General features: G+C 40.1%; 1 protein-coding gene across 2 annotated transcripts in view; it reads left to right on the forward strand.

Annotated features, from left to right (window-relative positions):
• phf2 (PHD finger protein 2) overlaps positions 1–12,180 on the forward strand; it is a 44,128-nt gene extending 31,948 nt beyond the window's left edge. Inside the window, exons 17-22 of one of the 2 annotated variants that reach the window (XM_006800204.3) lie at positions 2,246–2,412; positions 3,222–3,508; positions 6,873–6,968; positions 7,058–7,167; positions 7,244–7,556; positions 9,888–12,180. In XM_006800204.3, the coding sequence (XP_006800267.2) occupies positions 2,246–2,412; positions 3,222–3,508; positions 6,873–6,968; positions 7,058–7,167; positions 7,244–7,556; positions 9,888–9,976 (1,062 nt within the window). In that variant the 3' untranslated portion in view covers positions 9,977–12,180. Of the gene's footprint in view, positions 1–2,245; positions 2,413–3,200; positions 3,509–6,872; positions 6,969–7,057; positions 7,168–7,243; positions 7,557–9,887 lie in introns of both variants that reach the window. The other variant, XM_006800203.3, reaches the window with a different exon arrangement.
• The last annotated feature ends 13,682 nt before the right edge of the window (positions 12,181–25,862 follow it).

The following is a 25,862-nucleotide window of genomic DNA, read 5'->3' on the forward strand; positions in this document are numbered from 1 at the left end:
CAAACAGAATGACAAAATGTAAAAATGTATATTTTATACTTATTTATTATTTGTAAAATAACTTTCACTGCCCACCTACTGTAAGTTCAAGGCCTGCTATGTGCTGATGAAGCATACTAGTAATTCAAAAAAATAAAACACACGAGCTGTGTGGTGGAATCACTTTGGACAAACGCACACACTCGATAAATGTAAAGTTTTTGCACTTAACAGAGAATTTAATGTTTTGGTGTTTTATCCATAAAACCTAAGCAGTTATGACGTTAATGTGATACATAAACAGACTGTGAGAAAATTCTGCAGTGCTCCTTTAGACTTCCTGTGCTGTGGAGCCACACACACTGATGAGAGGAATAGCTGTGGCATGAATGGAGGAAGAGGAAGAAAAAGCCACGTTTACTAATGAGAGGTCACTAGAAACCATATCACAGCCTTGAGCTGCAGATATTTCAAGTTCTGTGTTGTTGTGATGCCATGCGACTCATTTAAATACACATTAAAATGAAAGATTATAAATAGATGACAACTGAATTTTGTCTTTTTAATGAAAAAATTAACAACATGTTTCAAAGAAGCTGGGACGAGAAAACAGAAGACTGAAAAAAGGAAAAAAACATTTTAGCTCTAATGTGATTAATTAGGAACATTTTTATTTAATCACACTGGATATAGGTAAATATAATGACTCCATATTGTAGTGGTTCATACAACATGTGAACAGGTCTCCTGATTGATCCTGGGAGGAGACACGATACCACTGGGAGCATGAAACCTGTTAAATGAAGCGTGTGTATTATCTTTTGTTTGATGTTTGATTTCACATAGGGTTTAAGATAGCACCTTCTCCTAACTTAGCTTGTTTTGTTTGTTATTTTGGCCTTTGTTCACCCCGGAGCTTCATTTTGCAGTGTAGAAAAATAAACCACCATTCACTAAGAAATTGGTTTTCCCTCTGTGTATGGTTTTGGGGACCAGGGCGGGGCAATCTTTTCAAACGTATGTTGCGTTCCCGTACCCCTAGACTGGGGCGTAACAGTATACTATTCCTGCTGTGACAGAGCCGTGCAAAGAAAGTAGCTTAAACATTTCTGGTAAAATAGAAGATATGAAGAGGTTCATCACGACGAGGAGGACATTTGATTTAAGACTTCTTTTCTTGGTTCATGCAATTAATTATTGATTAAGAGAATATAAAATAATCTATGTAGCAAAGGGACAAGACTGAAAACCAGTGTTAGATTATCACTATCTGAAAGCCCTCAGGCAGCAAGGCTTTAAGAAGAAGTTAAACAACCCCCACACAACAAAGAAATCAGCAACTCTGCCTTCTTTTCTGCGTCTGAGCTCCAAAAGACTAAAGTGGAAAGTGTTGCTCATGCTGCCTTCTGATGGCATGAGAAGCATGAGTGCACCTGTGAAGGCACCATTAATACTAAATGATATGTTCAGGTTTAATAGAAACACATGCTGCCATTTAGGCAACAAAATATTCAGCCTTACATGTTTTAGCAAGACAGTATCAAACTACTTACTTACACATCCCAACAGAACAGAACCACAGAAGAAGAGCCCTGATGCTAAAGTGGCTGGGTGACAGTCCACATGTGTCCCCCACTAACAATTGGCATTTCATGAAATGATGTCAAAAGATGTTGTAATTTAACACTAAAGCAACTGGTGTCGTCCTAAATCTCTGTAGTGTTGTACAAAGAAAGTTGAAATTTTGCCCCATCACAAATAAAAAAGCACGTCGGCATTAAAATAGAGCTGTTAGATAAACTGTCACTATTAACATTAAAATGTGGGTTTTTATTCACAAATCTATTCTTCTAAACGAGGTTGTAGTTCCATACTGGATCAGCAGATGGAAAAAGTGGGCAAATATCCCAGGGGTCCAGTCCTGAGGGGCTGCCAGTGCCCTACATTTGCTTAGAGTGTCTTTGTGTGGGGTTAGTAAATGAGAACGTAGTCGACAGCAGGAGAATCAAATATCAATATTGCCTGTTTTTGCATCGTTCTAAAAACATTTATGTTAAAGTGAATAACTAAAAAGGGGGTTGACGGCTCATTTGTGCCCCGGGGCCTCCTACTGAGACTTTCTGGCGGCAGTCCTATGATAAACAGTGAGACTGCAGTAAAGAAGCCGTTACAAGAAAAGCGAACATGGATTTTCCTTTTTTTGCCAGAAAAGAAACTTGAAGTCTCTCATATCTCTTTCCTGTACGTTCACTTCCTTCAACACCAGAGCACAGACTCCTCAGATGAAGAGACGCTGCACATAGACACGGAGGCCAAGCCGGAGGTCAAAAGTCGCAATTCCAAGGTGAAGAAAAAGAGCGGCAGCGCCGCAGGAATTCTGGACCTGCTGCAGGCCAGCAAGCAAGTGGGTGGCATCGACTACGGCACCAACAGGTAGACTAACCTAACCCCGATGTCAATTTTCTGCTGCATTCCCATCAACACCAACAGAACTTGGACCTCTAAACTCATTTGAGTACATGCGCAGCATTAATCTCTAAATGGCTCCCGCTGGGCCCCCTTTTCCTTCAGTAAATGAATTTCAGCTCTTCTTAATGGACCGAGGCACTGACAAACAAATGGCCTACTCGGCGGCGACGTAATTGGATGAAAAAGCTGAATTTTACAGCTTCGCTCAGAGCTGAAAAATCAGCTAGCGGCTGGAGCAACAGTTTACACCGATTCTGTCAGCAGTTTGTGTTAAGTCAGTGTTTGTTTCATCCCGTGTTAATCTATCAAACGCCGCGCGGCTCCAGGCTCTTCCCTTTGCCTTTTGCTGTTTGCGAGCTCTTGATGGTCTATTTCCACCACACTGAAAGCTACAAATGAGCAATGAAAGAAAGAAAGAAAACATTGATGAAATATGTTAATTTCTCACATCGTTGGTGCTTTGAAGAGGGATTGAAGCTTCATTATAGCGGTGTGTGATAGTCGCTTTGTTTCTTGTGGCAGCTCAGCAGGTGATAGCTTAATGGGTGTGTGGATTCATTTAAAGAGGATATTTGTTTTTGACAGTTTTCCTGCCTCTTTGTTCCACTGAGGCACCGTTTGTAATCTAGCTGACACCGAGATCTGGTTCAGAGCCTTCTTCAGTTCTTCCTTTCTTTCTTTGACCTCTGCCAGCGTGTTGACCACCATGTAATGGCTGTGTTGTTGTGTATTTCTTATTGACATACTTACAGTCAGCCACCTGCATCTCCCAGCACACAGGAGGCCATTCAGGGCATGCTGTCCATGGCCAACCTGTCGTCTTCAGAGAGCTTGCAGCAGCCATGGAGCAACAGCCAGGCCAAAAACAACGGCCAGTCGAAGAACAACTCGCACAGCTCGCAGGCCGGCAAGAAGGCCGGCAGAGGAGGAGGCGGAAGCAACAGCAAGCGGTCGACTAAACGTCTCCCAAAGAAACCCAGGAAGAGCAGCAGTATTGAGAGTCTAGATTATGACGACGACCAAGATCACATGGATGCGTGTTTCAAGGACTCGGATTACGGTAAGCGACAAATGCCAACTTGTTGTTGTTTCCTTATTTTCCTGTCATCGTGGGGTAACGAGTGTCATTTTTCCATGATACTGGTGCTGGTCAAGTTCCAAAGCATTCCCTGTTTTGCTCTATTGTACCCAGGTTGTGTTTTTTTCAGCTACAGTGTACTTTATGAATTTATAAGTCACACCTACCTATTGTCTGTGTGCCTGTGCAGAACCACAGGAAACCAAGAAAATGCTGAAAATGAAACAAAAACACGAACCGAAAAGAGAGTGTGTTTTTGGATGGCTGTCTTTCTTTTTTTTTTTTTTTTTAACACATTTATTTTGTCATTCAGAGCAGGTTAGGTGCTAGGCTCTGGATTGCCTGCAAATGCATAAAATTACACATTTTTATTGCATTGACTATTAAACATGAGAGATCTTGTTTTTCTTAAACCAGCCTTAAACCATGACAGAGCCCCTGCCATGTTTTACAGAAGAATATAGACTATGGATATGGAGTACCAAAAGACTTTTTTAAATTTTTTTTTAAACTTCTATTTAAAATTTTTTTTTTTTCACAAATCATGGTCACAATACATAATGGAAACGTTGCCATTATACACAAAAAAAAACAAAAACAAAACAAACAAAAACAAAAACAAAAAAAGAAACCCCCCCTCCCTCCCCACCCGAGGCTCATGTAAAGAGAAACAAAACAAAACAAACAAAAAATGTACGTCACACATCTGGAAAATACGTTTTTATATAGTCAATAAATGGGTTCCAAGTCGCAGAGAATTTTTGTTGTGATGGAAGAACTCTGTATCTAAGTTTTTCCAGTGGTAAAAAGAAAAGCACCTCCTTTAACCATTGTATGTATGAAGGAGCCTTATCAGACTTCCAGTGGAATAGAATAAGTCTACGGGCAAGCAATGTAGCAAATGCTATGGCATTTTCCTGAGATTTACTCATTTTGTATTGAGATGGCATAACTCCAAAAATGCCAATGCGGAAATCAAGCACTAAGTTCTGCGCACTGATATGAGATAATGCTTTAAATATATTTCCCCAGTAATTATAAAGATGGCTGTCTTTCTAAGCTTAGACCATCAGACTGATGAAACTAGGTAAACATTTCATATGCTGGAGTCTTGGGATTGCATTAATCTTAAAAATGTCTCCAAAAAACATGTTTACGTATGCTCCTCCCCCTACACACAGAGTGGAGCAGGAAGCCGTCACTCTAACAGAAAACACCTTTTAACCAAAATATTAAAACAGCTCATCCAAACAACCTCTCACTCAGCGCTACACCCGATTACACCCACCAGCTTTGAAGGGCGTAGGATGAATGACTGTGGAGAGCAGACGTGAAGAGATTTCTCTAATTAGACGTGGGATAACTTTAATTATGGAAAAACGTTCTTGTAATCAGGATCAGGAATGGGAATGTATCAGGATGTTGTCTGTTAGCTTCAAAGAGATGGTTTGTGTACTTAATCTGACAAAATGTAAACAAACACACGCTTTAAAAACGAGCTTCATGGAGGTTTGCACTGGAACTGTTCTGTTGTTCACCTTCATATTAATGCAAAATAATTGTCTTTAAGCATTACATGAAAAGTAGCTCCACACAAGAGACCGAGAATTGCTTTGAACTGAATAACTGTTTGGCTAAGAGGAAAAAGAGATATTCAGACATAATCCTACTTTAGTTTTGATACAAAGGATTTAGAATCAGAAGTAACTAAAAGTAACTAAAGTAAAGGCGACTGTGTTCACAGACAACCAAAAGCCTACCAATATTCAAAGCAGAGCAGCGGACACCTTACCATCACATCAGTCCTTTAATCCGACCTAAAACACCACGTTTAATTGGAAATAAATTGTTGTTTTTGATTGTTTATAAATATATAGTGCTGCCCTTCAGCCTCCTAGTAGACATACCTGTGTTATAAATGTGAAACTCCTCCGATTTTCAGAAAAGTTGACCTCTGACCTTGAAGTCAAGGTCACTGAGATTTAAGCTTCACAGAGATTTTCAGTAGATGCAACCATGGTATTGATTTGAAAAATCGACACAATCACAAACTTGGATGTCCAACCTGTGCAGTTATTTCAGTGAGAGAATCAGAGCTCCCCGAGAGCCTGAAGATTACAGATATCAGCACTGATTTCTTCACATTATCCGACTCTTCTGATGACACACGATGACATCGTCAAAGGCTTTACATTCAGGAACATTTTTCTGAAATTGTTCAGCTATTTGAAGATGCATTTTTTTGCCCTTTTTACTATTAAGGAGCTCTGCCTCTACAAGGTGCTCTTCGTTGGACCCAATCTGCCAATTTTAGGACGTGTGCGTGGCATCAAAACCAGTTGAACAGTTTTAAGAGTGCAATCCTTAATCATATTGAAACATATTTTGTAGGATTTGTTGGAAAAACTAAAAATGAAAAGACTCCCTCACTGAGATTTCTCACATTTTGCTGTTTCTAAATGCATAAATCTAAAACACAGTAGTTGCAATGTCTTTTTATATTTTAAAGGACCTTAAAACACATTTTTGTTACATTATTATTTTTTTTAAATTGCAGTACTTTTAGTGGTTCACTATTATTTTATTGCGCTTTTTTGTTTCGTTTTGTTTTTTACATCAACAAAGTTGAATGCGCAGGAGGGATTTATTCCAAAACTAAAAACAGTGCAGATGATCTGAGCTCTGTGAGTTCAGTCTGGTGTCATTTTTCAAGCACACGAATGAGAAAATAATGTATCTGCCATGTCTGATCCTCACTACTGCTAACAGGTGCTTTAAAAACACATTGGCCCCTCATGTATCTGCTTGTGCAGCTTAATTTCTCAATTTGGCTGGAACCCTTCATTACGTGTACGTGACACGGGCTTATGTTTACTTTTCGTGCGTCTCTTTGGTTTTTTTGCTCCAGTTTATCTTTTTATCCTGCAAAATGCTTTCCCTGTGAAGCCCATCCAAACCTCCTAGCTTGTTAATAAGCGATTAACACGCGTTCCAAACTGTTATTTTACAAGCTTTTTGAACTTCTAATTGGTCCAATTAGTTGTTCTTAGCACGAACATTCTCGCTCTGAAATCCCGAAGCTTCTCCCGCAGACTGGCTCTCTGCTCTGCTTTTATAAACAGGTCATTTTTTATCTTGATCATCCAATTATCAGATATTAAAAGGTCTAGATTGGAATGGCTGCACTGTGAACCGACAGTCAACAGCTGCTTTGCAGCTGCACCGCACGCTGCCACCTCCTCCGTTTTACAGAAAACTGAAGTAATTGCAGCTTTTCTTTGCAGCTTCTCAGCAATGAGCTAACATGCATGACATGTGAGTAATCTGTTCCACGTTTCGATTTTAGTTTACCCGTCGCTGGAGTCCGAAGAGGATAATCCTGTGTTCAAATCGAGATCAAAGAAACGGAAAAGCAGCGACGACACTCCGTACAGCCCCACAGGTGAACACTGGCATTGTTTAAGAAGCATCTTGGCTTCAGAGTTTTATGAAAGAAATATGTTCTAAACCCCAATATGCATGTCCTGGCAGCCCGCGTAGGACCATCAGTTCCCCGACACGAGCGGCCAGCCAGAGATGGAGCCCGGGTGGCGTCCATAGAAACAGGCCTGGCTGCGGCTGCAGCGAAGCTTTCCCACCAGGTAAGTTACTTACACTCTTACACAACAGTAGATATTTCTGATCATTTTGCTCAAACAAAAAACGATGTGTCAAAAGGAGGAACAACAAAAAACCAAGAAGAAGAAGAAAAGCACCAAAAAGAAGGCGCTAGTAATAGAGGAGCCCCCGAAAATCTCTCAGGACAGTAGCTCGCCGGAGCACAATCTGGACTCCCAGGACGGCAGCCTGACAGACCACGAGTTCAACACTGGAACGGTCAAGTCACCGGGAGGGCCGCAGCCCATGGCGCCGGGGGTCTTCCTCAGCCAGAGACGGCTGTCCATGTCCTCCCCCAACAGCACCAACTCCACAAGCACCAACAGCAGCGGCATGGCGAAGGGTGACCGTGTGGGCTCAGCAGACGCCAAAGGTGAGCACGTGTAGAGTGTGGAGTGTGCAGAAGGAAATACACAACGGATGGTCATCCTCAGAGCAACCGTCACTGGTTGTTGGTCACGCAGAAACAAGACCTCACAGAGATGACTTGTAAATATATCTCCCTTTAAACCATTGCAGGGTTTATTATGAGCGATTTAACGCCGATGTAACGGTGTGTTTCCAAGAGAGGGGAAAAGGAAAAGCATAATAGGTCCCCTTTAAGCACAGGCACGGCGATTTGTTCATTAGAAAATTTCAAATGCTGCGTGTAAAGTCTTTAAAGCTTTAGTAATCTGTGGGATTAAGATTTCACTTCCCGTGAATAAATTTGAATCACTTCTTTACGCAGAGATTCTTGTAGCAGCTTTTCAGTAATGGAGCAGTAATGAATGAATATCTAATGGCTTTTAAATTGAGCAGTTTTTCAGGGAAATGAATGTTTTCCATCGTTCTTTCCAGGATTTTTTTTTTTTAGAATTTCTAAAGCTTCATCCGGACTAGTAATCAATAATAATTAGCAAATAACAGTTTGGTTTGGCGGCCGCTGCTCTTCGAGCATGCAAAGTGCAACGCTATTGTAATGAGAGACAGTTGTGTGAACTGTTGTGAACTGCCAATGATGGATACTTAGTGGGAGTGACTCCCTCCTCCAGGAAATGCGTCTCACTTAAAGGTTTTCTAGGGATCCTTTTAGCTTGCTTCTCGTTAATGCATTGCTGTTTAATTTACATTTGCATTTCCCGCCAGTATTGAAATGACATTTAGACATGTTATTTAACAGAATTTTAAACGATCTGTCTTGTTCCCCTCTGCTGGCCACAACACAACATGCTACAACTTGGCATTAACTTTTAAAAGTGCCCATTTTGTCAGAAATAGCAGCACTGGCATTAACTAAAATTAGCCAGAAGAAAGATGCCAAAGCACAAACAGTCCCTCTGCTGCAGATCCCACCTGTTGTTTGCTGTAGTTATCCCCTCGTGGCCAAAGTCCCATTCAGCCAAGTTTGGCTTGATTAGACAAACACTTAACGCAGCAGCGAGCTGCATGAGTTTGCATGCTGCCTAATGTTACTAGCAAAGTAGTAATATTACAAATGCAAATGCTTATATAGCACTTTTCTACCTGAGCGCTCAGTAAAACTAGTCTAATTCATGCAGGCACTGTGTGCTATGCTTTGTGTCTAACAAGCATCAGAGAACAGCGCGGGGTCAGTATCTTGTCAAGTATAGTTGGTGTGTAGACTGCAGCACCCTGAGGTAAAGTCAATGATGACCTCTTTACCTCCTGAGCTACAGCCACTCCTGTGTTTAACGGTTATAATGTTTAATATAAACATTGGCCCAATATAAACCCAATTTTTCACAAGTATGATCAATCAATCAATAATACAAACATGACATTAGTGATCGACTCCATTACTAACCCACATGTGGTCTTTTGCTGCTGTAACCATCTGTTTCAAGGTTTGACATGGCGTGGGTTCAGAGATGGTTATTTGAGTTGCTGCTGCTGTCCTGTCCGCTCAGAGCAGTCTGGCCATTCTGACCTCTGCCCTTAACGAGGCATTATTATCAGTCTAATTGTAGGGTCTTTACCGTCAAATATAAAGCGTCTGGAAGCGATTGTGGTTGTGATCTGGCGCTATTTAAATAAGATTGAACTGAATTGCATTTTCACCCAGAGAACTGCCACCAACTGGTTTCTCTGTTTTGAGCCCTTCTGTGTTAGTGATGGTTGCATGCTTGTGAGGGGAAATCCCAGTAGGTCAGCAGTTTCTCAGACCAGTCCATTCAGAGGCACTTAAATCACCTTTCCTTCCCCTTTCTATTTGGACTGAACTTCAAAAGGTCATGTGGTGACATGTGGCTGTGTAATTAGATATTTGTCTTTCGTAGCTGGACCAGACATTCCTAACAAAGTATGCGGTGAGCGTAAGTCTTTCCACTGTCTGTTGGACACAAGCAAAAGTCTGGTACAACATATTCAGACACTGTTGATGAAAAATCACTTTCTTCCTGTTAAAAGGGAGTTTTTCCTTCCCACTGTCGCCAAAGTGCTGCTCATAGGGGCTCATATGATTGTTGTCTGTATTATTGTAGGGTCTACCTTACAATATAAAGCGCCTGAGGTGCTGTTGTTGTGATTTGGCGCTGTAGAAATAAAACAAAAGTTGGGTCTGAGTATGTTAAACATGTTTTTGCTATTAGGCCAATGAACATGTTTCAGCATAAAGGCCGCTAAGCTAGCAAATATTGGTGCGAACATGTCAGGATGCATCACCTAAATGTTGTAAGCTTGTCTTTTCTTGTCTTTCCTGCAGCTAAGCGGCTAAAGAAAGGCATGGCAACAGCCAAACAGAGACTTGGAAAGATTTTAAAGATCCATCGAAATGGAAAGCTCCTTCTGTAGCATGCAGCGGACTGTCGTAGGACTGGGAATTCACGAGCTGGGTCCCATCCCAACCTCACCCCCTCCGTTCACCGATTAAAGCCAACGACGTGGAAAAGAGATAAAAGACTGAAACGAGATGGGAGAAGAAGAAAATCATGCATTTTTGAATTTCTAAGAAGAACATCAGTCAAATAGGTTTTTGCCTCTACTTATACTTTATAACTTTCAGATATTAAAAGTGTACAGAACCTACTATAAATATTTTTTAAGAGAACGTGTCTCATTTTACTACAGCTGTGAGTTTATCAGGGGTTGCTAAAACATGAAGTAGAATTACATTGCAGTCATTCCAAGATTTGAAAGTATCCCTTGCATGTATTCAGTTGCATGTGCGCTTGGGTCAGGGGTTATTTTGTTTGTTTGTTGGTTTGTTTGTTTTCGAGGGTGGGGGTTATTTCCTACTAAATGGATGCAGCTTATCATTGCCACGCTCGATTGAACTGGGAAAATTCACCTCCTCCTTTCCCAACGTCCTCGTGTTCGATCAGAATCGATCAGCGCGCGTGCGTCTCTGTCGGCGGGAACCTTTGTTCGTTTGTGCCGAGCCGTGGATCGCAAATGAGGAGCGACTATAAAGCACAAAAAGCGCCGTCCAGATGTTTGTCGACGCGAACGCAGTCAGACGGAGGAGGATCGGCCATAGGATTGCTGACACTACACGGGACCTGCCGCCGGATGATCTGATATCGTCGTGTTGGTGTTGTTCCCAGATCATCATGAAAATGTTGTTCCAGGTTCAACATTGCAAGTGACCAATCACATTATTGTGACGTTATTCTTTTGCGCACCAACCCATTCGTGCATTTATGAAATTCCAATGTTGCAAGGACAATATCAATTCTGCTTAGCGTTTATTAAAGGGTTAGGGTCAGGGTTAGGGTCCGTTGATCGGTGGACAAAGGCGGTTTCTCGCAGCTTAAGTACAGTTTTTTGTTTTACGCCGGTTTTTCCCGAAGTCGCAAAAGTATGACATCACAACATTCTGATTGGTCACTTGCAATGTTGATCCTGGAACAACCTTTAGTATGATGATCTGGGAACAACACCAACACGAGGATATCAGATCGTGCCCTGCCGCCGATGATAAGCCTCACCCACGTCACGCCTGCGGTTACATGGGGATACTTTCTCTCTTCTTTTGCTTTCCCGGGCAGCACCGACAACATCTCTGCATTTTTATAGCTTCACACATCACAGTATATAGAATGTAGCTTGTACATAGCCTTTTAAATTACTACTTTTTGTATCCTTTCCCCTTAAGGCTTCATTCAGCATTTTTACCGGTTTTGCTAATAAGAATAAATGAATAAAAGTATATATATGGATATACACTATAGTCCTAATTTTTATTTGTATTTTTTTTTAATAACAGAGGTTCACTTTTATTATTAGTAGTATTATGTTGTCATTAGACGTAAAGGTGTTGCCTGGAAAACAATCGAAGACACGATACATGTTATTGTCATATGGCCTTACATACACAAAGCTAATTGTATTGTGATTCTGTCCGAACGAGAGACGAAGCTTTGAGGGAAAATTACATAAAAGGATTAAAAAAAGCAACACTTAAAGTTTCTATGACCAGCCTCTTGTTCGAGTTCTAGTATCCTGAAGGGTTTTGGAGTTATTTTACTAGCACCTTGTGAAGTGTTTATGTGTCAGTGATGTAATTTATTAATGTTTGTAGCTTTTTTATACTTGTACAATTCTAAAGAGTTTTTGTTTTCTTTTGGTTTTGAATATTTCATCAAGTTGTGAATTTACCCTTTACTTTTTGTTGCTTTCTTTTTTAGGCGTTTGTGTATTTGGGGGGGCACCACGGACATTTGACACACTAGAACCCACGTTGGCAAACTTTTTTATCTACATCCTGTCTCCAACCATTTCCAATGTGACATGATTATCATTACTGTTGTTGATATTATGGTTCGAAGCAGCCGCGTCCACACCTCCATCACACCTCGGGTTGTGTTTTTTCTCCACGTTATTTTTGGTCAGGACATTTTCGGTCTCAGTGCGCTCTGCTTTCGTCTCCGAAACGCTCTGATCAAACACTCTTTTCAGGTTTTTCTTTTGTACAATACGTGTGTTGCTTTGTTGTGGTTTATTTTTGTATGTCCGACCTATTAAATGCATCCACTGTGCCAGGACAGTGAATGATACCTGTTGTAGCTGTCTTCCCTTACTGTTCTTCACAGTACTACCAAGTATTTACAATCCTTTTTGACCTGAAATATATTTTTCTGTATTTAGACGATTCTGTTGGAGATCATAGCTCACTTTTCTAAGACATGGAGAAATGGCAACTTCAACTCCGAGGAACAAACATATTGTTGTTGAATGATATGATTGTCCGCCTTGTTTACTTTTGCAATACAGTTACTGTGGAAAACCTACTTTGTAATGTGTTCCTGTCCCACCTGCGTTGTGACAGTTTGTGTGGTGAACACTAAACATGCTTTACTGCTTGACACTGTCCTGCTTAAAAGTCAAATCCAGCACTACGCATATCATCGATTAACGGTTCTTTGACTCCTCCCACAGCTGTAGCCGAGTCAGTAATTAAAACCAGGCCAAAGTCAACACCATTAAAACTGTATTAACTTAAAAAGCGCTCCAAAGCAGCCCGACTTTTTTCACAGCAGGTGTGGCTGCGGTTAAATGTGCTGTGCGCAAGAAGTGAAGACGTGAAGAATGTGCTCAGTGAAGAGAGCTACATCAAACCTTTACTGCCTCGCGACGTTTGACGTTGTTCTTAAATCTGCAGTCAGACAGTCAAGAGTGGAGCAACAGCGAGTCTGTGCCACTAGATGGAGTCAAAAAATGTGTCTATGGAGAGGAAGCTTTCAAGTCCAGCACGTGGAGAAATACAAGAAATAGATTTTTACCAGCAGAGAGGATGTTAGTAAAAATGGTTACGTTAATTACTCTTCAGAGTAGAGGTGCATTGACATTAAGCTTAATATATATATATATATATATATATATATATATATATATATATATATATATATATATATAAAATCCAATATTCATATTGTGCCAGTAAGGCAGATGTGATCATGAGTGTAATTATGTAATTTTTTAAAAATATGTTTTTGTATTTTCCAAATTATAGAATATATATACAATTAAAAAAAAGGTCTAGATAATTCATAATGATAGGATTATTGATGCAATAATGCTATTGTAGAATTAAAGAAATCTGAAAATCTTTATATATATATATATATATATATATATATATATATATATATATATATATATATATATATATATATATATATATACATATACATATATTTATTTATACTTGTTTATTTATACAAACATCATACATCATATATATATGATGTATGATGTTTGTTTCTTGAGGATGAGGATTTAAAGGTGAACTTACTGATGTCTGTGCCACATCTAAAAGTAACTATAGACTTTTATGATTCATTGTTTTGAGATTTAAAGCTAAATGTTTTTGTTTATTTGTTTTTTTTATTTTCAGTTTTCTGCTTGCTTAAAAAAATACTTAGTTACAGTTTGTGTTGTAACTAAAAAAATAAAACTGTGGCTTTGCCTTCTGGAAGAAAACCCTGAAGGTAACCATCTACATCTGATATTTCCCCCACAGATGTGAAAAAACACTAATAGTTAAGTTGTAGTGAAGCCCTGAAACAACAATGATTATTAGTGTGTAGGGCAGTAAAATCAGTTCTTCTGTTATTTTATTTTAATGTAAAATCTTAAAACGTTGTATTGTTAAACTACAACTTAAAAGTAAGTAGAATTCTTAAACTGAGTAAAGGTCAGTAAAAATACTAGAAAAATATTGGCTGTTAGCTGATGTGATCGCTGTGGACTTTGGCCTGGTTTTGTTTTAAGAATAAATTTGCACTGTTAAACAGAAAAGTAACTAAAGCAGTCGAGTACATGTAGTGGAGTAAAATTACTGCTGGAAAAATGAAGGATTCAAATAAAAACACAGCTGTGATAATTGGCAGATTCATCTGAAGGCTTCAAGGTAAACATTTGTCATTTCATTTCACATTTCGCTGACAGTGGAGTTTTGTTCTTGCATGCTGTACAGTTTCTACATTTTCTCATTATTTAACAATGTGTCCTATCCTAAAGATCCTTTCTTTGGATTCTCACCGTAAAAATTCTGCACCAAACTTCATATTAACTAAATTTTTCTCACCGAGAAGGAAAGAAAGCCGATCTCAAAGAGAAGGAGCGACGTAACCATGAATGAAGACATCATAAGAAAATTAATCAGCACATTTAAAACAAGCGTCTCCAACAAAAACAAGTCAATGGACTCTTCATTTGCGTAATTACACGCTGATTGCAGTAATGGGAAAGTTGGGCCCTCGTACGTTGTGTCGCTTCTTTCCTGCCGTTTTAAGCCGGACTAATAGCACATCTGGACACAATTGATTTAATCAAAATTAAACCTTCATGGGAATCTGCATTTCCCCACACTGGTGTTTTATTGAATTTGTCCATTAGATTTGTGTGTGTGTGTGTGTGTGTGTGTGAGAGAGAGAGAAGGAGATCTGTGGGTGTAGCGAAGCAAGGCGGCTGTTAAAGGTCGTGACCCCGTTTCCACCCTGGTTAGCATCAAAGTGAGTTGTTATTGTTAGCTAATTGTTAACACAAAAATGCCAAAGTGCTCTGACAAATGAAAGCATCTCATGCACAGTTTGTCCTCTCAGGATCTTTTTCGCACACGGGAGGAGAAGACGGTGCTGCGACGCCGAGCATCATCGGCCCGCTGATTACGGGCCACAGCTGCACACACGACAGGGCAACAAGCTGACTTTACCGTTAGGTTTTTCAAACGACTGTTTACCTGCAGTGATTATTTGCACAAAGTGAACCAAGTCAGTATTGAGTTATTATTTGGTAATTGTTAAAGGTAGCTGATACAAAAGGAAACAATTCACTTGTTGGAAATGTAGAATTAGGAAAAACTGATTTTTCAAATGCACCCAGACCATCTTTGTTCATGCTCAAAAATCTTAGTTCCCTTGTTTAATTTCGGCTCCCTTAACACCTCTCCTCACTTGTTTCTTTGCCAAAATCTGTCCCCTCCAGAGGGCAAGTGGGATCACAATTTAAATGTCAGCGTATTAAAAACAATGCCTGCAGAGTGTTACAGTGTAACTGCTCTCACGGCCGTGCCGCGGCGCCTTAGCGATCACAGATGTGAATGTGCTGCCCTGCGCTGCTTTGAACACCCCCTCGGTCCTGTACGGAAGTCCCAGTTGGTCGAGACAAATGTGCCAGATGTGTAAATTACGCAGGAATGTCAGGTTAAGTTTTGTTTTTGTTTGGGCGTGCAATGATGCAGGATCACCCCTCAAACACCACGGCGACCACACTTTTCCTCTTGCCTTTTATTCATCCCTTTCTTCCCAGTTCAGGCCTGTCATTAGCAATAATGTGCAGTCATTCTTCTACCAACACATTGGGAAAGCTTACAGAGCCTATTTTCGTGATGAGAAGTGGCATACTCAACGCTTGCAATTTTCAGCAATTGTTTGGAGCTGCTCCCTTCTGTGTGGATTAACCGCTCTGTCAGCCAGCAGGAACTCCTCTGCTGGCGGCAAGCTTAGAGGTGCAGAGAGATGTCTGGCTTCTGCTGACACCCAAACGCACAAAGATACACCGTTTTCCTGGGTTTTCTAGGTCGCTTCCTAAAAAACAATCTGTCAAGTTAACCTTGACGGTGAAAGAACTACAACCCCCCGCGGCTATTAACTCGAAATAAGTCCAAGACTAACATCAGCAAATAACAAAGTATCAAAATTAAGCGCCTGTTCTATGTTAAGACATGGATTTTTATTTTTAATGTTATTGCAATTTAATACACTTGTATTCATAAAGCATCACTTCATAGCAAGAATCACCTCAAGGCTCATGTTAGGCAGACAACCCCATCAAAATCAGCAAGCACTTGGTGGTGACGGTGTGGAGGAAGAACTCCCTTTTAACAGGAAGAGACCCTAACAGAAGCAGGCAGCGATCTGCCTGCGGACCAGGGAGGCGAGGACAAGACACACACAAAAGTTAACAGGATGCAGCAGCGATGAACAAAGACGTGAGTAGAGGTGCTCAGTGCCTTATGTTCCCCAGCAGCCATTGTCTATTGCAGCATAGCATCCATACATTTCCAAGTTTACAGTTTGTAGCTGAAAAACAGTAACACACATTAATAGTTTTTCATATGTTAAGACTGCAAATTACAGTTCTGTACAGGGTCTGAATGCTTGACTCATTTCCAGTGTGCCAGCTTAAATCTGGGTGTACAAACGTGAATGCATTTTGTTATTCGTCACATAAACATTTGGTTTAAAAAAGGTTTTAAAGGATTTAAAATATTTGTGTTTTCTTGTTTTATATGACAGGCCGTCTAACAATAGTACATATTAGTGAAATTAATGTTTAGTGCTCATTTTGTATCATTTTTTTACAGTTAGACCCTCCCCATGTCCATGCATGTGTTGGGCACTACTGTTATTATTTTTATTATATCTATCTATCTATTAGGGGTGCAACGATACTCGTATCGATATTGAACCGTTCGATACAGTGCTTTCGGTTCGGTACGCATATGTATCGAACAATACAAAATTTTTAATTTATTTTATCAACTTTCCTTCTGACGATGCTGTCTGTGTTCAGCGCTCAGTGGATCTGCGCTCGACAGTGCAGCCTAGGCGGAGTAGTCGAACACAGATTCACTGAGCGCAGGGTAAGCTAGCGAGACACAAGTTAAGCTCGTTGCAACATGGCAAATTGAACCTCCCCCACCCTCATTCAGATCTGGTGTTTGGAACTATTTTGGTCTTCATGTGACGTATGACTCTGAAGGTAAGCGAGTCATGGACAAAAGTAAAACAGTATGTTGGATGTGCCACGCAATGCTCAATTGATGGGAACTAGTGTGTTAGCGCAGTTAGCTCGTTAACGTGTTGACGCTGTCCAGTCCCACACACGGGCGATCCGCGGTAGCTTGTTAACGGAGATTTGCCGTGTTGTGGTGTTAACGTCATTTCAGATTAACGCTGACAGCACTAGTGGGAACAACGAATATGACTGCACATTTACTCCGACATCATCCTCGTGCAAAGACAAGTGGAAGCAGACAAAAACAACAAGCACGCATGCTACAAACTTTACCCGAGTCATTTAGACAGCCGTTAGCACATGATTCTCCTTATGGGGACCTGATATGTTTAATATGCTGCTGAGAATATAGCCCAGAAGAAGCGTATAGTATAGCTTTTATTTTGGAAAGAGACATTTCTCTGTAATAAACTCTCTTTTCCAAAGATGAGTGATTCCTCGATCAGAGAGATTTATTTTTTTATCCCTTTGTTGTTTCAGCAACATTAAATTTAAAAACTGTACGTTTGAGTTAAAATATATATTTATAATTTTTATAAATGACAAATTAAAAAGGCATGAACATTTTTTTTGTATCGAAAAAATATCGAACCGTAAATTTTGTGTATCGTTGCACCCCTACTATCTATCTATCTATCCTTAAATCAGATAAGTGGAAGAGAATGGATGGATCAGCCCTTCTTTATATGAGCCAACCCAAAAAGACCTAAAGATCTTTTGTATTATTTCAAAACCACAGATTTAATCACTCCTTCAGATTATAATCTTTTTCTTATGTCAAATATTGTTACAAGCTTTAATTGAAAAGGATCTTGAAACTGGAAAATAAATAAAACGGTGCCTCTAACATGTCATGGATTCATACGATTCATCCCAGGAGAACTGAAAAGAACTAAAGTTGTCAAACAAAGTATAACTATGTCAGAGCAGCCTGAGCAGATATACTTCATTACTTACCATCAGTGATTATCACAGTACATGTTTGATTCAGCAGGTGAGGTTTGCTGCTCTAACAACAAGCCTCACACTGTGAAAGTCTTCTCCTGCAGTCGAGCACTGAGAGGAAGCTGAAGCTGAAAAACCGTTGTCAAACAAAACACAGCATTGCCTCGACAGCAGACGAATGTCCGACAGCTCGAGAAGTGCAAGCAAACGCTGCCCAGTTTCAAGACAAACACAGAGGCTCACGTTTATGGCGGCGTGTTTCCTTAACCTTTGGCAGGCCTAAAATCTTGGACCTGGAAAACAACACGTCATCGCTAATTTTTGTTGCCCATCAAGGAAATGACTGTCACAAGTGAAGCAACAGCCCACCCAAAGGAAAGTATCATTAATGTGCGCGTGATCAAGGCCTCCGCAGAAAGCCTGTTTTATTCACTAAGTGGTCACAGCGTCTATCAGCAGCCGTCTCAGTGAGACGTGACAGTTTTGGTTCATTTGGCTTTTTTGTCTCAGTCGGCGCCACATTAAAGAATCGTACTCATTAAAATATCACCACACACTCAGCGCTCGAGATATGAGTGAGATGTCATTATATAACGCAGCAGTGGGTTATTTCTATGAAAAACAACCACGCTGAGCTGCAGGTGGCACTTTTTTGATACTGAATTTGTGTGATGTTGACAGAAACGGAAAATATTTTCTTGTCTTTATAAATTATTCAAAGATGGTTTCCCGTCAGCTGTAACAACTGACCTAAGCGCCAGGTGCAATAGCAATGGCCCCTGATTAAATAAATAAATAAATATAATGTGCTTGTAGGCTTGTTCAAACACAGCTGGCTGTGAGTTTTCTAGATATTAAAATGATTTCAATTTGGTAGAAGCTCCAGCAAATTCTGGTCAGCTCCAGTGAGAAACAGTAAATGATGCCAAATTTGAGCATGTCTGTATTTATTTATTATTAAAGTATCCTACGCTTTATTATCTCCAATAATCCAGAATGCCAAAGGAAAAACCCTGATCCTGTTTCCGCGGTGATGCTAATGGTAAACAAAAATATGTTACAACTGCATATCTGAGCAGCTGCTTTGTGAAACAGCTACAGCTGACCATAACTAAAGATGAAATCAGATGCTCTACTCTTACTAAGCTGGTTCTGTAATTCTGTTATAACCACAATCATGACTCCTCAGGTGGGACCACACAAGCTCAACCATTAACTCCAGTTCAGTTTAATAAATATTTTTAAAATGCATAAAAACCAGTTATCTCCTTCTGATAACTGATTTGAATGGAGTTGAAATTTCTTCTTACATTTTCCTTGTTATTGCCACGTTTTGTAAATCCATATTTTGGTAGCTGCAGCACATTTCCATCTTTCCACAGGACCGTGGTTAAACGCCTTTCCTTCTCTAATGAAAAGACCTCCTGCGTCTTTTTCATTCCACATCATTTGTATCCAACTCCGACCTCGGGACACATGTAGCAGCACATGGTAAATAAATTCAGAGGTTAACACACTTTATGTGTGTGTGTGGGATGTGGACGGGGGTGGGCGAGGTTATACGCTGTCACTGCGCCCTGTAAACAGCGGAGCCAAACAACACATGCGACATGTTTAGCTCTGAAATGTATGAATGCAAACATGTGTTAGCAAAGCTGACCAGTTGTTTTTAGAGGGTTTTTTCTTTGCTGGGAACAGCTCAGTCGAGCACTTCATTATTATCCTTAGAGGTAATGACTTGTAATGCAAACAGATAGTTAGTGTAGTTGTTATTATTACCAAGACACAACGGTAATTTTGTTGTAGTTTTAGTAGCTTTAATATAACAGATGTGTCATTATCAGTTTTCAGTTTTTATTTGTCATATGCAAGTTAGCACAGGGTCAACATTGCAATGAAATGTGTTTGACGAGCAGCAGTCACTCAGCAGCATGATACAGTGGGAGAAAATATAATAAAATATAATAAAATAATAAAAAAAATAGAAAAATAGTAAGGAGCAAAATATTAGAGAGACATGGTAAAAGAGAAAAGATGACTAAATATATATGTATCTATAAATATAAATATATGTAGACTAGTGATTAAATAAGAAAATCTTGAAAAGAAATATGACGGGAGGGCAGATGGGATATTGCACAGGAATGAGCAGCAGAAAATTACAGTATTGCACTTTTTAAATATTATACAGAACAAGTTACGGTGGCCCTGAGAGACCAAACGGACTGCAACATGAGAAAACACCAGCAATAAGAAAAACACTGCAAAAGCACACAAAACACAACAGAAATAGGAAAAAACACAAGGGAAGTGTTTCTGGGGAGACAATAACCCAACGGACCAGTTGCAGGAACCCAAAACATGGTAGGTGTGTTTTTATCATGATTCATATGATACTGATGACGGATTGTTAGGCTAATATTAGGCTAACACACTTACCGCTTTTCTTTCCTCACAAAACCCACAGATCCTCCACTTCTTTTGTCTCCCAGCACAACTCTCATGTTTTGGTTCCTGCAGCTGGTCTGTCGGGTTACTTCCCTTGTGCTTTGGAAATCTGTTTTTTTCCTATTTCCGTTGTGTTTTGTGGGCTTTTTGCAGTGTTTTTCTTATTGCCTGTGTTTTCTTAAGTTGCAGTCCGTTTGGCCTCTCAGGGCCACCGTAAACAATAGAGTACAGAAATATTTAAAGAAGCTTTGTTGACATCATATTTGTCATTTGTGGTGTCTCAACACGTTCTCACTCCCGAGGCGTAAGATTTCACGCTGGTGACAAATCGTCAACATATTACGTTTTCGGCTACCCACCGCGTTCCTAAATGACGACCTCGGAAAAATGAGGAAACATGAGAACCGTATGGACTCAATCTACACATGTTCGCTCTTTTTCTTCAAATCGCTTAGAAACACGCTATTTAACATCATTAAAGTCCTGGTTAACCTCAGGAAAAAGGTTATGGTTAGGGCTAGGAATAAGGTTAGGTTTAGGGCTGGAATACAGGGCTGGAACGTCTATTACCGCGGGAGCGTCATTGCACTGGATTTCGCCCACAACCCGCCGCGTACCATAAGAACGGCGAAGGTCTCCTTTTGCGTTCCCTTAGGAACGCCGCGGGACGTGACAAACCGTCGGCATGTTACGCCTCGGGAGTGAGAACGGGCTGGGTGTCTCTATACATGTCTTGGCTGGAGATATATGGTGTTAAAAAGGAGTTCTTCCTCCCTGCTGTCGCCGAGGGTTTGGGTTTTGCTATTGCAGGATCTTTACCTTAAAATATGAACTGTCTTGAGGCATCTGAGCATGTCTCAGTGCTCTTTTTGTTTATTTTTCTTCTTCAGAAGTTTTGCTATCCAAGTATCACATGGATCTGTAATAAGAAAATTGTAGCTTATTTTGCAATTTTAGTAGAAAACTAAGAAAAACCTTAAATAATACCATTACTATAAATTGTAACATAAGCAGTGGCAGCAGTACTAAGAATATTTCTGAGTGACACTGCTATTTCTATTTAAGTGGCTCTGATTTCATTGTGGATGATGTGGATTTAAATTACACTCAGCTGACAGAGGGAGTCTCCTAAGTACAATTACTCTGTTTACACGCAATAGTATGGGAGGGAAATTGCTTTTGAAAGCGCTCTTTAAGGTTATGGTTTTGCTGCTGCGGATAAGCCCAATGTTTACCAAAGTATTTTAAGGGAACTCAAAGCTCCGCCACGCATCAACAAGTATCTTAAACGTCTGCACAAAGGCCCGGTTTTTAGCCCAAACGAAGCAAATGCTCACCTAATCCTTCCAGACAGGCTCCTGAGAGTGGCCCCCAGACAGCATGCGGCCTCCTTAACAAGGTGCTGAAGTCACTTAAGCACTGAGCAAACAAACAAACAATCCAAATCAGTCACTGCTTTTCCTGGACGAGTTTCTCGAAACAACTGCGGCTGCACACGGCGCGTACGGGCGCGCCGCATCTGAAGCCGCCGTTCGGTCATCTGTGTGTAATTATTCGTCATTCTAGATGGGCATTTCAATGGGGCGCTGGTGAAGCAGCTTTATCCTACTTTGAAACAAGTGGGGTTTATTTTCGAGCCTCTGCTTTTTCTCCACAGTCAGATTGCCCGGAGAGATTGGCTTTCTCCCGGCTGTGTAACAGATACCATCTAAACCATTAGGGCTCATTCATTGCCATGTGCCACTCTGCAGCTCAGGTTCCTGCGACCCCGAGGTCAAGCGACTGAGAGCTCCCTGACCTCCAGCACTTCCTCTGAATATTAACAGGGTAGTTATGTAGTCAGAAGTCCTGATATAGAACATTGGTTCATTTAGATAATAGCCAATCAGGCCGAGCAGCGAGGAGTGCAGCGATCTCCTCAGGATGGCTGGGCCTTTATGTGGCTTACAGAGGGCATAATGACAGCAAACAGAGGAAGCATAGGCCTCTCTGGCTGAAATTATGTGGTCACATGCCTGCTGGCTGTAATGCTTTCCTTTAGCCCGGCTAAATGGGGGACAAATCCAGCCAGGCTTTATTATGAAGATGAATGCTGTGCAGTTATCTTGCAGGCACTGGTTTAAGAGAAGAGAGAAGGCCACCATGGTTTAAGAGGCATTCAGCGTGCAACCTCGCCACGTGATGCTAGGCCAACGAGAGAAAATGCATTCAAATGATTTTTAAAGGTTTGTATGAACCTGCTGACTCTGACATGGAAACGACTGAACGAGTGTTTGTTTTCTTTTTCCAGTCGATTGTGTTTAACGAGACCTGTTTTTATAATGACAACATTGATATTTAAACTGAGCGTTAACGTGACATTTAAGCTGAGAATGTGACCAAATGTTTTTCACTGGTCAATAATTATATTAAGTTTTGATCTTTTTTATTTGATTTAAAAAAAATCAAAGTTTAAAAAAATATTTTTATGTATTTTTCAACATGATTTCATATTTTACTACATAATAAAACATTTTTTTTACACTTTCTCTCTTATAATTTTAATTTTTTGCCTCAAATATATATATATTTTTTGCCTTACATAGTTTACATAATATGAATCAAATTTTTTTCTACTTTTTCACGTGACAATTTTTAAAGACTGTTTTTTAATTTCATACCTTTGAGTTTTGGTGTCAAAACATTTCTATTTTTCCAATTTTGCCACCGTTTTTTCATTTTATATCTCCTACATCAGACCAATGATCCCATATTTAGAGATTTTGTTTTTTACTTTTCTTTCGTTGGGCGTTTCCATAGTTGAGTGTGAGCCCTGAGGCTCTGTGTTGCATTAGGATCACTTGTAACAACTTAGAGCTTGTTGTTGTGGAGATCTGTCAAAGCGAGTGGCATCTTTGTAATCCATCTAAAGTGCAATCAGCGAAGCATCCCTTAAACATATTTGATTGTATCTGAAGGAGTCTTGACTCCCACAGAATCAGTGACCCTGTTTGACTGCAGAGCAGTTGCTGTTCATCCACAGCCACACTATCAGGCCTTTAATCAGAACAACATTACTGCGTGTTTGTGGAGCTGAAATGGAGCGTGGCAGCCGCTGGAGGCTCTCTCGGGATGGACAGCAGCCACATTGTCACTCCTTTGTGCTTAATTGTCCGTGTGCTGGAGAAGCAGAGATGAGGCTTAGATGCAGCTGGTGTCACTGGTGGACAAATTCTTGGATAGAAGTGTCAGAGAATAGACGGAGAGTAAAGAGCCTTCGAAGAAAAAGCCTCTAAAAGGTCATTTAGTGACAATCTAATCTTGTTTCACTCATTTTTAAATAAAATAAATCATAAAAAACATGTTTGTTCCCACGTTTTTGTTTTTTTAATGATCTTTTAGGAAATGTTGGACAAATAATTGAATTGGTTCAGAATAAACATTGCATTTATTTTACACAAGAACAACACAATGTTTTTCTCTTTGTTGGCTGCTTTGTGTGTGTGTGTCCATCCCTAACGTGTACCTACACAGCCACAGGGGTGTAAATACTGGCGTCAGCTACTTATGTAGCCACAGATTCAACAAATAAGTCAAAATGAACCTTAAATGGAAGTTATTCTTTGGGCTCACTTTTGCATCTCTACCATGTTTAACGCTCGAGCTCGACCGTGTTCATCAGCTGGTTACCAGCCTCAGTCTGTCTGCTGTTTAGCACAGGTCACGCTGAGGTTTCCCACCAAAACCAGTTTTATGTGGGTGGAAACAAGATTGATGACATGGGCAATAAAAGCAACAAAAGCAAATCAAGAAAGTACGTGACATCAAAACACTTGACTGAGCAAAGGGGAACTGCAGGATTTATTTTTACTTTATACAGTGTTCATGTCCACAGGATAATGTTTTATTGTCATTTTAAACAGGGGCGGATCTACAGGGGAGCAAGGAGGGGCTTGCCCTCCCCCAGCTGCCCCCCTCTCCCAAAAAAATAAAATATGTCCTTAATATACTTGTATTTGCTAATTGCTTTTTTGTCCAAAAGCTTTGTTTTCTTAGAAGATTTACATTTGCAGTCCATTTACACATAACAGATTTCCACATGCTTACCTGAAGAGCTGTCTGCCACCCTGCCTAGAGCTCGTGTCCCTCCTTTACCCTCCCCCATGTAAAAAGTTCTAAATCCACCACTGATTTTAAAGATGCTCCATGAAACATTTTTATGTTGAAGCAAATTAAATTAGATTTCAAATTTTCAAATTTTCACATTTCCCATTTTAGCACCTAAATTATATACAAAATATTGTTTGTGGTGTAACCGGTGTGATTCTGCGTTGTGTCTGATAAAAAAAGGTAAAAGAAAGAAAGGCCTCCAAGTAAATAATTTGCCCACTCCAGCTGCTACGACCAAATACAAACAGTGGGGAAGAGGGTTAGCTCAACCCACCACAACTTCCAAGCTAGCAAGGAGTATATATTCATGCTAGCATTTATGGCGCCTAAAACACATTTATGATACACACATACTACACACTTATAACATCCAACAAAAACAGGCTTAATAATGACAATAATTGAACTAAAATCACAATCAGAAACATCCAGGTGGCTAAATATGCATCATATGAGCGTTTTACAGTGTGGGGAAGAAATGACACCCACCTCTCCCACAGGGGAATTGTAGAAAAGGGGAGAGGCAAAAGGGGTACACTGTATTTATAGGACTGCACCAAAGAAGAAGAAGAAAAGAATGAGGAGGGGCTCTAACTGATAATGAACATAACTGCAGGCTTGGAGGTCCTAAAAGTCAGGTATAAAAGGAGCAGTTTGGGGGTTTAGGACACATTTTGTGTAATTATAACAATGTGATTTATGACCCTATTACAGTGGCATCTTTAATTTAATAAAATACAAAACTGAACATTTTATTTTTTGTCACACAGAAAATAAAAGCTGCCCAAAATAAGTTTAAAACTCAGTATCAGTGTGTAAAAAACCCCCAAAATCAACTAATGCAGCTCTGGAGGTTTCATAGCTCAGAGTCACATGAGCTGCACACGTGGGTTTAAGTTAAAATGTCCTGATTAAACTCAGAGGTTCGATAAAGATCCAGTACTTAACACTTCTCTGTCTGAAAGGTCCCACTAGTTTGCGTTTGTGCACCAGCTCCCAAACCTGATCGCATCTGACAGTAAATGGGGTAAAAAAATGACGAGAAGCAAGATAATGAGCTTTCTATGCTTCTGTCAGACACTCCCATAGAAAGCCATAAGGGATGCCATCCCGAGCTCGAACGCATGTCAATTATAGCCGAATTCTCCTCGACCTCAGTGAGTAAATAAACACCCTGAAACCAGTGGATAATCATCACAGCCGCTTTTGTCTTATTGCAGAATTTGGATGACACATGGAATCTGCATGCAGGCGGCGCTGCGCTATATATAGTCGGCAGCAATCAAACAAAATAAATGAACTGTCAAAGCACAACTATTTACAAGCACGACAACATTTTAAGCAATTATAAGAAAATTTGTTGCATTTCTGAGTAAGTGGTAGCAGATAGGCC

Source organism: Neolamprologus brichardi, chromosome 5 (assembly GCF_056152115.1).
Source record: "Neolamprologus brichardi isolate AB-2024 chromosome 5, ASM5615211v1, whole genome shotgun sequence".
In the NCBI taxonomy this organism is placed as follows: Eukaryota; Metazoa; Chordata; class Actinopteri; order Cichliformes; family Cichlidae; genus Neolamprologus; species Neolamprologus brichardi.